This window comes from Arvicola amphibius, chromosome 2, assembly GCF_903992535.2.
Source record: "Arvicola amphibius chromosome 2, mArvAmp1.2, whole genome shotgun sequence".
Classification (NCBI taxonomy): domain Eukaryota; kingdom Metazoa; phylum Chordata; class Mammalia; order Rodentia; family Cricetidae; genus Arvicola; species Arvicola amphibius.
The window spans coordinates 90856734-90870355 of record NC_052048.2 but is presented as its reverse complement, the minus strand read 5'-3'; the positions used below and the strand labels follow the sequence as shown (position 1 = coordinate 90870355).

The window sequence follows — 13622 nt, the reverse complement described above, 5'->3', positions numbered from 1 at the left end:
AGGGAGGGAGGGAAGTCGAAGCATCTACAGTCTACAATGGGGCAACAGAGAGGGATGGAAGCCAGTACCAGGAATGGCCCATCCCACATCAATGAACACAACCAATTCCTCACAGACACCCTCAGAGGCTAACTTCAATCTCCATAATTCCTCTCCAAAATGTCCTGAGCTTTGTCTCCGATGTGAATCTAGGTCATTCCAGGTTGACAATCAACGCTAACCTATTGTGGGACTCCATTCAGCCAATTAGCTTTGGGGGACCAGCCCTTTGGGTGTCGTCTGCATAGACCAGGGTTCAATTCCCTGAAGGGGAGCCAGAACAGCAGAGTGAGCACACTTTCTCTTGTAGCTTATCATTGGAATGTAGCAACTCAGACCATGCCCAAAGGGCCAGTCCTGCAACAGCTAATTGGCTGAATGGATTCCCACACACTAACCATTTTACCTAAAGCTAACTTGCTTTTACCTTATTCCTAGAAATTGATTTTTATCCTTTATGTAGTAAATCAGTTACCATTCTTTTAGCAAACAAGTTTTGGCTACTACAAAAATATCTGTGGTAACCTACTGATGTGGGATTCCCCTCTGTATGATGTGAATACCATTAATAAAGTTAATAAGGAAGCTGTTTGGGGCCTGTGATAGGGTAGAGCAGAGCTAGGCAGGAAAAACTATACTAAATGCTCGGAGAAAGAAGGCAAAGTAAGGAGAAGCCATGGAGCCACCACCGGAGACAGACGCCAGAACCTTGTCAGTAAGCCACAGCCACATGGAGATACACAGATTAATAGAAATGGGTTAAATTAAGATGTAAGAGTTAGCCAATAAGAGGCTAGAGCAAATGGGCCAAGGAGTAATTTAATTAATACAGTTTCTATGTGGTTATTTCAGGGCTGAGCAGCCAGGAACAAACAGTCTCCTATAACATCCTGCATATAAACATTGATTCAGGCACCAGAAGCCTTTAAAAAAAAAAACTTAACACAGCATATCATCCTACTCATTATCCTTCAGCACCAATGCACTGTCATCTTGTCCTATCCAGCAACAGGAAATCAGGATTAAAGTCTACACTCTGCTATGTTAATTTGCCTTATGGGAACTGCACTTGGGTTAGGAATGTAGCTTAGTATAGAATGCCCGCTTACCATTCAAGAGGCCTTGTGTTATAGCCAATGTCTGCAAAGACTGAGCATGGTGGAGGGCACTCCTATAAACCCGAGAACTCAGGAGGTGGAGGCAGGACAATCCAAAATTCAGCGATGCAATAAACCTCAGCCTGGTCTACGTAAGACCCTCTCAAAACAACAGTGACTAGCCCCACCCTGCCCTGGCCACTGTCCTACGGCTGTGAGGAGGCACCATGACCAAAGCAGCTCTTATGGTTATGATGGCCGGAAGTAGACAGGCGTGGTACTGGAGCTAAGAGTTTTGCATCCTGATCCCTAGGCACCAGGCAGAGGGAGACACACTAGGCTTGGAAACCTCAAAGTCCATTCCCAGCGACACACCTCCTCCAACAAGGCCACATGTCCTGATCTTTCCCAAACAGTTCCACTCCCTGGCAAAAGCATTCAGACAGATGAGTCTGTGGGGCCAGCCCCTTTCACGACACCTCACACACAAGAAAATCTAGGAATTGTCTTCTAATTTTTAAAATTATTAGAAATTTTTAAAATGATTAGAAAACTAAAACTGAAGAAAAAGTCTATAAATTTTTGTAACTATCGTAAGAGCACACATATATAAATGACATAAAATAACCATATAAAATTATACTAATAGAATAATGAATATATATATATACTTACAATAAAATTTCCTTGATTATCATAAATATGTATTTCTCCATTTGCCATTCCAAAAAGTAAGATTTTACTGTCTGCAGACCAGGTCACGTGGCATAGCTGTATACCCTTCAGGTCTTTTCCCCAAATCCGATTCCCTAGGACGGAACACAGCCACGGTTACCGCGAGCTCAGAGCTGTGCTCTTCCAGCCCACTTTGGAGTCTTGGTTTCCTTAAAGAGTTCTCGTTTCCTCACAGCCGTCAGTCATGCAGCCTTTCGATTTATTTGGTCAAGGGATATTTATTGGCACTTCTGTAAGTGAGATACCACCGAGACCTTAGACAGCAGCGGTGTTTCAAACTCTCTGCCATCTCCTCTAAACTCCCAGGCAGGGAGGGCCTAACTCCTAGCTATGAAATCAGCCATCTACTCTAGGAAGAAATGCGAGTCTTTAAAAGCACATCTTCATCGGCTTGCATCCCCAAGCACTCAGAGCTAAGAGAACCCAACCTGGTTGTCTTTCTGTTCGTGCCGACACAATGAGAAGGGAGCTCCTCAGATGGTCTCTTCTGTGGCCAATCCTTCCACCTGGGCCGTCAACCCTTCCTGAGTTTACAAAGAACTCCCTCTAGTTTACTCTCATTTCTCTTTTTTCCTTTCAATTTTCTCTCCGATCCTTCTTACAAATTTTTAAATGCGCATCAAACTCCTAATTATCTCACATAAAAACGAAACAAAAAGCCCTTCCTTCAACCCTCAACTTCCTCTCTACTACGGCCCGATTCCTACCAACCCCTCCCAGCCACAGTTTTTACTATTTATGGAGTACCGCCAGATTCCCTTCCTAAGAGTCCTCTCAACCCCTTTGCATCCCAGTCTGCCTCTGCTCCACACCTCCACTGATGCCTCCGGTAGAGGAGGCCATGACTGCCTGTTGCTGAAGCCAACAGGCAATGGGTCTTATTCTAAGCTTTCTCTGTCTTTTGGACCACACCCTTCCTTCTTGATAGTCTTTACTTCCATGGGCCTTTGTCTCTGAGATGTCTATTTTCAGTGTCTTGGGTGAAATTGTTTTTCCAAGCTATTTCTTAGCCCTGAGACATTCTACTCATCTGCCTGTGGCTAATGAATGCGTCAGCATGCATCTCCTCCTCCAGGAAGCCCTCCCTGATCTCTCCCTATCTGTGTGTGGTGATTTCCCACACGTTCATGAATGCTCCCTGTTGTGGCGCTGACCGCTGATGCGTGACTGCCTGTTTTCCTATGATCACTTCTGACCTCGGTCAGGGATGCGTCTCCCAGCTGTGCCATTAATTCCCAAACTACAGCAACTTCTTTCAAGGCTCAGCAGCACTGGACTACTCCAATAACCACACACAAATAAATAAATGAATGAAAATTATTTTAAAACAATTTCCGTGAGAATTTTTTTATATTAAAACCAAGTTGCAGGCTCACAGAAGGCCCAGTGTTATGTATATGTGAAAGGAAGTGAGGCTAAGGCTAGAAAATATGCCAACGGCAAGCTGTTCAGCTGAAAGGAGAGATTTCTGTAATTTTATCCCTCTGAAACTAAAATCTACATTTCTAAACAATCTAACTGATTGAAGATCACATTTAAAATGATACTGGGAAATTAATCCACCTGCTTTCCATATCCCTGCAGGACACTGAAACAATAAATTTGTCCTGAAAACAAAGGCGAGTAGTCAGAGCCGCACGGTGGTTCCTAATATCACCAAGTAATATAACAGGTGCTTTCTTCTTCAGTATCTATTTCCCAATCAGTGGCTGCATTACCGTCCACGGAGCCGACTATCACAGCTCCGTCTTCATACACAATGCAGATCTTCTGGCCATCAGCGTTCCAGCTCATACTGCGAACCACAGACTTATTGCGGTTGTTGATCATTTCCTCATACCAAGAGCCTGTGTTCACAAGTCAAAAAAAAACTACAAGTCAAAACCTGCACACTTAACGGGCCAGGCATGGTGATGCACATCTCTCGGCACGTGGGAGGCAGAAGCAGGAGGATTTCTGAGTTTGAGGCCAGCCTGGTCTACAGAGTGAGTTCCAGATAGCCAGGGCTACACAGAGAAACCCTGTCTTGAAAAAAAATCAAAGGGAGAAAAAAAACTTTCACATTTATCACTTGGTACTTAAGGGTTGATAATATTTTCTGGGTATTATCCTGTATACCATTAATCCCAGAATTTCAGAGGCTGAGGCAGGAGGATCAAAAGTTTGAAGCTAGGTTGGGCTATAGCAAGACCCTGTTTAAGCAAGAAAAAAGAAAAAAATCGCTAACATTCAAAGAATTCACTTTGGATAAATTATTGTAAAGGTTTCTATAACATAAGGCATTTAACTTTAAAGCATTCAAACCCACCGTAAACAAAACTAAAAGTTTGATTAGGTATTTTTCCTAATTACTGCAAAATTACCATAGAAAATACAACAAATATTGCTCTTTTATTTTTTATTTCTCTCTTCTTGTCAATTAAGAAAATGAAATTACAGGTGCTGGAGAGATGGTTCAGCAGTTAAGAGCACTAACTGCTCTTCCAGAGGACCCTGCTTCAATCCCCAGCATCCACGTGGCAACTCACAACTGCCTATAACCTTAGTTACAGGGGATCCGACACCCTCACAGACAGACATGCAGGAAAAACAATAACGCACATAAAATAAATAATTTTTAAAAAAGAAAATGAAATTTCATTTGCTTTTTCAGGGCTAAAATAGCTGATTTTTCTGAAAGCTCAGGTTTTCCCATGAATGACAAATTTCAGACAGTGAGGAAAAAAGTAACAATTACAGCTTTGCACATATGCATAAGCTCTCTATGATTCATCATTAATAATGATTAAAAATACAAGCATATTCCATTAAAGCATGTAGACTATTAGTTTAAAACTCTAAGCCTGCTTTTTTTTTTTTTTTTTTTTTTTTTTGGTTTTTTGAGACAGGGTTTCTCTGTAGGTTTGGAACCTGTCATAGAACTAGCTCTTGTAGACCGGGCTGGCCTCGAACTCAGAGATCCACCTGCCTCTGCTATCTGAGTGCTGGGATTAAAGGTATGGGCCACCACCACCTGGCCTGCTTTTGAAATTTTTTAAACATGACTTCAGAGAGATAGCTCAGCAGGTAACGGTGCTTGCCACCAAGGCTGAGGACCAGTGTTCCATCCCTGGAATTCACAAAGCAAGACAGAGTGACTTTCGAAAGCTATTGTGCCTACACACACACACACACACATGCAGAGGCACACAATTCAAAGTAAAGTTCAAGCAAAACCTACTTTAGTAATGAATTCGTAAATAGGAGGCTGGCGAGATGACTCAGCAGTTACAGCATGTACAGCTGCTCTTCTAGAGGACCCAAGTTCAAGTCCCAGCACCCATGCTAGGTAGTTCACAACCACCTAGACCTCCAACTCCAGAGGGACCTGACACCTACTCTCACGTGCACATGCTCCCACCCAGTGGGCACACATGCACATAATTAAAAACAAATCTTTAATGATAATTTATAGAAGGGATGTCCTGAATCTTTTTACAACTGTACATATTTAACTAAGCCTTTCCCAGTCTCCAAAAGAACAAGTATTGAGCTGTTTTTCCAGTAATAGAGACCCATCTAAGTTAATCCTTCTCTTCCTCTCCCATCCCCTGACCCCTAACCTCCATGCGCTCCACCCCACCCACCTCCACTGGAGTTCTCTCTGAGACAAGAGGCAGAAACTGTGAGTCATTCATCAGAGATGAGAGGAATTGAATCCACAAAAGAAAAGGAAGCTAACAGTCTCAATACAGGAAATACAATAAAGGCAGTCTTGCCTTTGACTTCTTCATAAATGTGTTTTTATCTGATACTAACTCCAGCTGACCACACAGGCATAACTCTTATTGGAAACGAGGGGGAGGAACTGCTTCATATGGAAACTATTCTAAGTGTCTCGGCTCATTGTGCGATGTCAGCAGTCACCTGATTCATTTTCCTAATGCAGGGTCACAGATCAAAGGAACAGGATGAACTCTTTCTACCGGTTACAAGTCTATTTCAGAGATATTATTTCCCCATCCAAACGCTGTTCAGACTCTGCTTTGTGAACAATCAAAGCAGCCCTCCTGAGCCAGCGAGATGGCTCAGAGGGTAAAGGTGCTTGCTGTCAAGGCTGGCGACCTTAGTTCAATCCTGGGGTCCCACATGGTAAAGAGAACCAACTGCCACCAATTGTCCTCCAACCACCACATGTGTGGCACATGTGCATGCACACACATATACACATATACGAGAGATGTATAAAATGTGATTTTAAAAAATGTAAGCAGCTCTCACAGGCTGGAGATGTGACCCGGTGGATAAGGGCATTTGCTGCTCTTGCAGAGGACCAGAGTTCAGTCCCCAGCACGCACATCAGGCAGTTCACAACAGCCAGTAACTCCAGCTTCAGGGGATCTAACATCCTCTTCTGACCTCCAAGGGTAACCATTCGCAAGTGTGCAAACACACAAACACAAGCATGCACACAAATGTGCATACACACACACAACAGCAAAATAATTTTTCAAGCATCTCTCCTAATATACCTTTATACAACATCCAGACAATGATAAGCCCATTCTGATCACTGGTAGTCAGCTTCTGATACTGTTCATTCCATGTTACAACTTGAACAGCACCTAGAACATTAAAATAACAATTCAGAAACTCTAAAATGTCTATAATTCATTTCAAGTTTGTACCTTTGTGTAAATGAAAACCAAGAGGATGTCAATATATTAGCATAGTCAGTCTTTAGTATTAAGATATAAATATAAAAATATTGATGTGATACAGTGCTGATATTACTGTCTGGAACAATGCAAATATTCTTTCATATGTTCCCATCTCACACCTTCAAAGGCCCCTCTCACAGCCAGCTGACAGCGCTGCCATAGAGCTGATGTGGAACAGATAAAGGCACCAAACTGGCCTGACTCCTAAGCATAAAAACATCATAAGGATGCTAACTGTCCTCTGGGGTATTTTGTTTGCTCTTGGTTGGTCTGTCCCATGCTTTATTCTCTCTTTTCCTTCCATCCCAGTTTCCATTCTGTTCCACACTCCTGGGTACAGCTTCAGCCTCTGTGTCTGGTGTAGGAGGTCCTTCTGAATTTGTGTTGATTTCATTGGTTGAATAAAGAAGCTACCTTGGCCTTTTGATAGGGCAACCCTTAGGTGGGTGAAGTAGACAGAACAGAATTCTGGGAGGAAGAAGGCAGGCAGAGAGCTGCCCGCCATGAAGCTGCTAGGTCAGACATGCTGAATCTTTCCCGGTAAGCTATGGCCTTGTGGTGACATACAGATCATTAGAAATGGGTTGAATCAAGATGTGAGAGTTAGCCAATAAGAGGCTAGAGCTAATGAGCCAGGCAGCAATTTAATTAATACAGATCTTCATGTGATTATTTCGGGCATAAGCTATCCGGGTGGCTGGGACGACAAGCAGCCCACCAGCCCGGGTGTAAGCCAGTTAGGCAGCGGGACGCAGCCCACTGCTCCACCTATAGTATGTGTCAGTAGTATTCAGCCTGTGGATGGCAACTCCTTTAGAGGTCAAAGACCCTTTCACAGGGTCACATATCAGATATCCTGCACATCAGATGTTTACATCACAATTCATAACAATAGCAAAATTGCAGCTATGAAGTAGCAACAAAAATAATCTTATGATTGGGGGTCACCACAACATGAGGAACTATATTAAAGGGTTACAGTGCTAGGAAGGTTGGGAACCACTACTCTATGTTCTATGTATGACTGATTCCATTTTCTTATCCCTAAACACTTTAGTGTGTATTTCCTAATGATATTCCCTTTACAATCCACATTACAAATTAAGAAATTAACACTGGAGAGACACCATCTAATACAGCCCATTTAAACATCATCAGCTCTCAAGACACTGTCCTGAATAGGACTTGTCTTTCTCACACTAGTGTCTTCCAAGGTTTTTCAGGTATTATATCCTTTTAGTCTCCTTTAAGATGGAATCACAGAACAGATCCTTCAAGAGAATAATATACATTTAAAAACCCACAGATAAATAACACAAGTTTGTAATGTATAAACTAAGAGTCAGGGGTTTTTGTCAGGTTTATCAGAGATGATATTTAATTTCTGTCAAAATGAGTTATTCTGGAACATGAATTATGATTCAATAAAAATGATTACTTCAATACTATTATTGTCTAAATAATAGTATTTGATTAAATGTACATTAAGTAGATGATGACATAAATGTCTAAATGCTGTTCAAACATGACAAAATTAAAAAGTTAAATGACTTACCACTATGCCCTTCAAGATTCTGGTTCATGGAAAGGTTGCTAGGGGCTGCTAGGCCCCTCAATTTTGAGTCATCTAAAACAAGCAAAAAAAAACCTATAGTTAAATATATAAACGTAAAAGATTACAAGATTTTAACATATCGTGGGTTATGAGAAGGATATGGATCCGTGAGATATTTTGTTTTAGATGAGCTATGACACAATAATCACAAGTCATAACTTCAGAACAATTCAGAGCTTGGTACACAGTACATATGCAATATCTGGTGATTGTTACTCACGGGTCTGTTGGGTGTCTACTATTACTATTAACTATAATACAATGGCAGTGACAACCGCCCAACCATACTTCTTATATCCGTGTCTTAACACTATCCACCATGATTATTAAACTACAAAACAAACACTTTTCTTCATTTCCAAACTTCCTAAGAATCTGCTTCCCAGCTTTCTCAGTAAGTTCATGGGTTGCTCTGGTTCCCACATGCTAACTGCAGCTCATCAAAAGTTCAGTCATAAAACAAAGGTGGTGGTGGTGGTGGTGTTTCATTGAAGCAATGCCTTGCTTCTGCATTTGACCTTAATCTTATAATCCTCCTGCCTCTGCCTCTTATCTGCTAGGTTTACAAAAAAAAAAAGGAAAAGAATTCTGTTTCTTTTTAACTTTCCCTAAACGAGCTTGCAAAGCAGATACAGTCCCCAGCTACTCAGAAGGTAGAAGCAAGAAGACGGCTTAGACGGCTTGAGCCTAAGAGTTTAAAGTCAACCTGGGCAACATAAACTTTGTCTCAATATCATAATAACCCTTTAAGGGTAAACACAATGAATGCATTTCTTGATATAACTAAAACTTGTTATATATTTTAAGCAGAGTAAATAATGCATACATACATAGTTTCATACTTATACATTTAAGAAACAACAGACAGAAAAAGCACTTTCTTTTCATACGCAGTTAAGAAAATCAAAGAACTGGGCGGTCCCAATACGAGTCAGAAGCCAAGCTTTAACTAGTACTGAGCATCTGTCTTCCAAATAGACCTCTGCCTTTTGCTGACCATGAGCAGGAGAACAAGTTCAATGCCAACCTTGTCTACATTTTAAGGTCTAGCCAGGGCTAAACCAGGAGAAACTGCAGGGAGTTTTAGGGGATCTACATTTTATTTCACATAATTGAATATAGTACAGCAAAGCTAGCATTCTCCTTTTGGTTAAGTCTATCCAGAAGCCATTTATACAAAAGGCGGAAAACAAGGACTGAAAAGTGAGACAAAGTCCTTTCAAATCTGATCCCTGTCACTTACTAGCCACATGACCTTGAGCAAATTATTAACTGACCAGGGCTTCAATTTTCTCATCTCAAATACCATCTTCTTAAAACAACTTAACATCAAATTGCCACCCAAAAACATGGCAAATATTCAGTAAATGTGATTTATCCTGCAGTAAAAGCTGTAAGCCAGTGCAAGCCACTGCTCCTAGTACAAAGTACACAGCACTAGCATTACAAAAGATCGAATTTTTATGTCTTCCCAGATCTACTCTGCAGCGTGGAGCCCAGTTCTTATCTCTTCCATAATTCTTCTGGCTGATGAAGTTGGAGAGATGATGTCATACCAAGCCTAATAATGTAGCTTAGCTTACTCCCCCTCGTTTCCCAGAGGAGTGAAAATCCAAAGACAATCAGTAACTTGCTGGAAGTCATTCACCAGTCATGTGACACATTTATTTCACCTTGCATGTCTCCGCCTTAACCCCCAAACTACATTAGTACTATAGAGATCCTCAACCTAGGACCACCGAGATGGCTCAACAGCTATAAGCACTTGCCATACAAGCCAGACAACCTGCGTTCAATCCCCAGATCCCACAGAGGAAGGAGAAAGCCAACTATCGAAAGTTGTCTTCTGACCTCTACCCCACAGGCTGTGGCGCATGCTTATCAATACACATCACACTCACAATAAATAATAAAGTTTTTTTTTGTTTTTTGAGACAGGGTTTCACTGTAGTTTTAGAGCCTGTCCTGGAACGAGCTCTTGTAGACCAGGCTGGCCTTGAACTCACAGAGATCCACCTGCCTCTGCCTCCCGAGTGCTGGGATTAAAGGCGTGCGCCACCACCGCCCGGCAATAATAAAGTTTTTAAGTTTTTTTTTTTTTTTAATCTAGAGCAACCCTAGAGAGGTTTCTAGAAATGCAAAACTGTGATTTCAGAGAACATGAAAAGGACAGCTTCAGGAAAAACTGTCTGATATTTACGTTACACATTCTCTGGCCTTTATTGCAAAGGTACTCTGGGAAAAGTCACCACCAAATACTTGAGTTTCTTTTCAGAAAGAGTTAAAACTTCATAGTGACAAATCACGAGCCGGGCGGCGGTGGCGCACGCCTTTAATCCCAGCACTCGGGAGGCAGAGGCAGGCGGATCTCTGTGAGTTCGAGACCAGCCTGGTCTACAAGAGCTAGTTCCAGGACAGGCTCCAAAAGCTACAGAGAAACCCTGTCTCGAAAAACCAAAAAAAAAAAAAAAAAAAAAATCACGGAAGAAATAACACCAGCCATTTTTTTTTTCTACCAGCTTCACACATGGACTGCTGACAATCACTTACCTGTCTGCGTCTCTAATCTCAACACTTTGAGCAACCCATCCTCACCACCACAAGCTATGAACCCTTGGTCCTTGTTCCAGGATATGCATTTCAGCTTCACATTGTTGGGAACGGCAATCTGTAACAAGAATCGCAGTGACGCTAGTCGCTTTTCACGATGGAGTTGGGAAGGTCACCAACCAGGAGATGTAGACAGATGAATCTCTTCCAAGAAGGAAGCTGCACAAACCTGTTGTGGCCCATGCTGGCAATCCCAACACTTGGGAGACCGAGGCAGGAGAATCTCAAGTTGTTTGCCAGCCTGGACTCCACAGCAACACCCTGCCTCAAAAAGGATGAAAGGAGAGAGAACGAGTAACTCCCTGGGGAGGAGGGGAGAATGAGCTATTGTGAAAATGGGTGTGCCCCCCCCCCCCAAAGTCACAGGTTCTGGTATTCGGTAAAGAAGTCACATAAGGAGCCGGGCGGTGGTGGCGCACGCCTTTAATCCCAGCACTCGGGAGGCAGAGGCAGGCGGATCTCTGAGTTCGAGGCCAGCCTGGTCTACAAGAGCTAGTTCCAGGACAGGCTCTAGAAACTACAGGGAAACCCTGTCTCGAAAAACCAAAAAAAAAAATAAAAAATAAAAAGTGCACATAAGGGAAGGAGAGTGACTGCCAAGAAAACAAGGGGTGGGGGGAGAAGAGGAGGGGATCACCTCACGGATTCAAAAACGCGGGAACTGAGACCTAAGCCCGCATCACTGCTCTGACTCCCTTTCTCCCTACACAACACATCATTTCTTTCCTCTGCCGGGGCAGCCTGTGGTTATCTATCATCTGGATCAACAAGTGGCAGGAAAAAAACCCACCAGCGACTGGTGGTCACGTTCTGTCACTCAAAAGAGTTTAGGCAGGACAGGAATGTGAAAGAATCCAAAAAAAAAAAAAAAAAAAAAAAAAAAAAGCTGCTGGCTCGGCCAAGGACTATCGGGCTCAAAAACCCACTTGAAGAGATAGGTGACAGAGAGAGAGATGGAGAAGCAGCCAGGAGAGCCAGCCGTCTGCAGTCCCGGGAGGATGCGGGCACCGGCGGCCGCGGTAATGGAGGTGGCGCGACAGCGGGCCCCCGAGGAAACTCACTTTCTTGCTCAGATAGAAGAACATCGTGGGAACTCGGAGAAGACGATCCTCAGCGGTCAAGGCCCGCAATGTATAACGGGTTCTACACCTCCATTCGCGAGCACCGGCGGCACAGAGAAGCTCCCGTCGCCTGGCAACCGCCACCACCCAGTCGCATCCGGGGCGCTAAGAGAACTTCCGGTGTGGCCCTCTAGCCTGCTCTGGCTGTCGTGCGCCTGCGCGGGCGATGGATTGCTGTGGAATCGGTCTGGGGCGAGGTCGGCCGGTGCCGTTGGATGTGTACCCCGTTGGCCAGCTACCTGCTTAGCGCCCTGCCTTCGCCCCCATCACCAGCGCCGCTACGCTTCACCGCCACGCTACACCTGGACAGGCGCGCGCATCAGGTGTCAGTATAGGCTAAAGAATGGAGCCCCTTCCCAAAAGGTCTTGAGAAGTCTGTGTTTTCTATCTCATCCCCCAACTCCCACCCCGGCCCAACATCTTTGAAAAGAAAAGACGCTTTGTTGCATTTGATAGGCTTCACCACTGAACAAATAAATGGCCGTGCAGATGTGCATTTTGATGGTTGCCTTCTCCTTTGAGGGAGGGACCTGCAGAACCTTCGAAAGCAATTTAGGAGTAGGTACTATTTTATTTTGCTTTGGAATCTGCCTTAGGGTTTCTGTTGCTAGGATGAAACACTGACCAAAAAGGAAGTTGGGAAAGAAAGGGTTTATTATGCTTACACATCCACATTGTATTCCATCACTGAAGGAAGTCAGGATAGGAACTCAAACTGGGCAGCAGACTGGAGACTGGAGTAAATGCAGAGGCCTTGGATGGGTGCTGCTTACTGACTTGCTTCCCATGGCTTGCTCAATCTGCTTTTTTACAGAACCCAGGACCACCAGCCTAGGGATGGCATCACCCACAGTGGGCTGGGTCTTCCCACATCAATCACTAAAAAATGCCTTACAGCCGGATCTTATGGAGGCTTTTTCTCAGTTAAGGTTCTCTCCTTTCCGATCACTCTAGTTAGTGTGTCAGGCTGACATAAGACTAGCCAGCACAGAATACCTAAAACACCTTACAAACCCCAACAGCCCTTATAAAAGGAGGGCGAAGGACCTGTGAGTCATTAAAGCTATAATTGCATTGAAGCATACCCTCTCATTTTAAAAAATCGAGCTGTTGGGCTTTTTCTGTCTGGAGAGCGACTTTTGTATAGTTTTCTTAACTTTTTTAGACATCTTCTCACCATGAGTAGGGGTGGAGGCACACATGTGGAGATCAGAAATTCACACCATGTGCCATCTTCTAACCCCCTCCTACGGCGGGATCATCGCTCAATAAACTTGGAACTCACCATTTGGGCTCGACTGCCCAGTCCACGCACCCCAGGACCACTTGCCCCCAAATCCCAATCCTGATAGTTGAACCACAGCTAACCAGGCTCTTGGAGTTGCTGGGAATCCAAATGTGGGTTCTCATGTCTGCAGCAACCACTTCATGCGCTGAGCCAATTTCCCATGCCCCTGTTGTCATTTTTGGAAACCTGAATGTTAACAAAGCCCCACCACTCCTGTAGAGTTATTTGGTCTCATTATTTTTTTTATTATTTATGGATTTCTCTTTATCTTAATCTGCAGCTATCAACGTTGTCTTATATAGTATAGCATGTGCTTTACACAGAAGTGTTAATTTCCCCATTGGAGTCTTTTCCCATCCAGAGCACACAACCTTTGAAGTCTTTGACCTCATGCTGTTGTCTCACCACGTCTACAAT

General features: G+C 43.5%; 1 protein-coding gene across 2 annotated transcripts in view; it reads right to left on the bottom strand.

The window, feature by feature from the left end:
• Positions 1-11998, bottom strand: part of Wdr35 (WD repeat domain 35) — a 55316-nt gene extending 43318 nt beyond the window's left edge. For both annotated transcript variants that reach the window (XM_038320573.1, XM_038320575.1), the window contains exons 1-6: positions 11858-11998; positions 10737-10854; positions 8127-8198; positions 6383-6475; positions 3590-3718; positions 1812-1945 (exon numbers count right to left, since the gene is read on the bottom strand). In XM_038320573.1, coding sequence (XP_038176501.1) covers positions 1812-1945; positions 3590-3718; positions 6383-6475; positions 8127-8198; positions 10737-10854; positions 11858-11881 — 570 coding nt within the window. In that variant the 5' untranslated portion in view covers positions 11882-11998. The remainder of the gene's footprint in view (positions 1-1811; positions 1946-3589; positions 3719-6382; positions 6476-8126; positions 8199-10736; positions 10855-11857) is intronic.
• Between the last annotated feature and the right edge of the window lie 1624 nt (positions 11999-13622).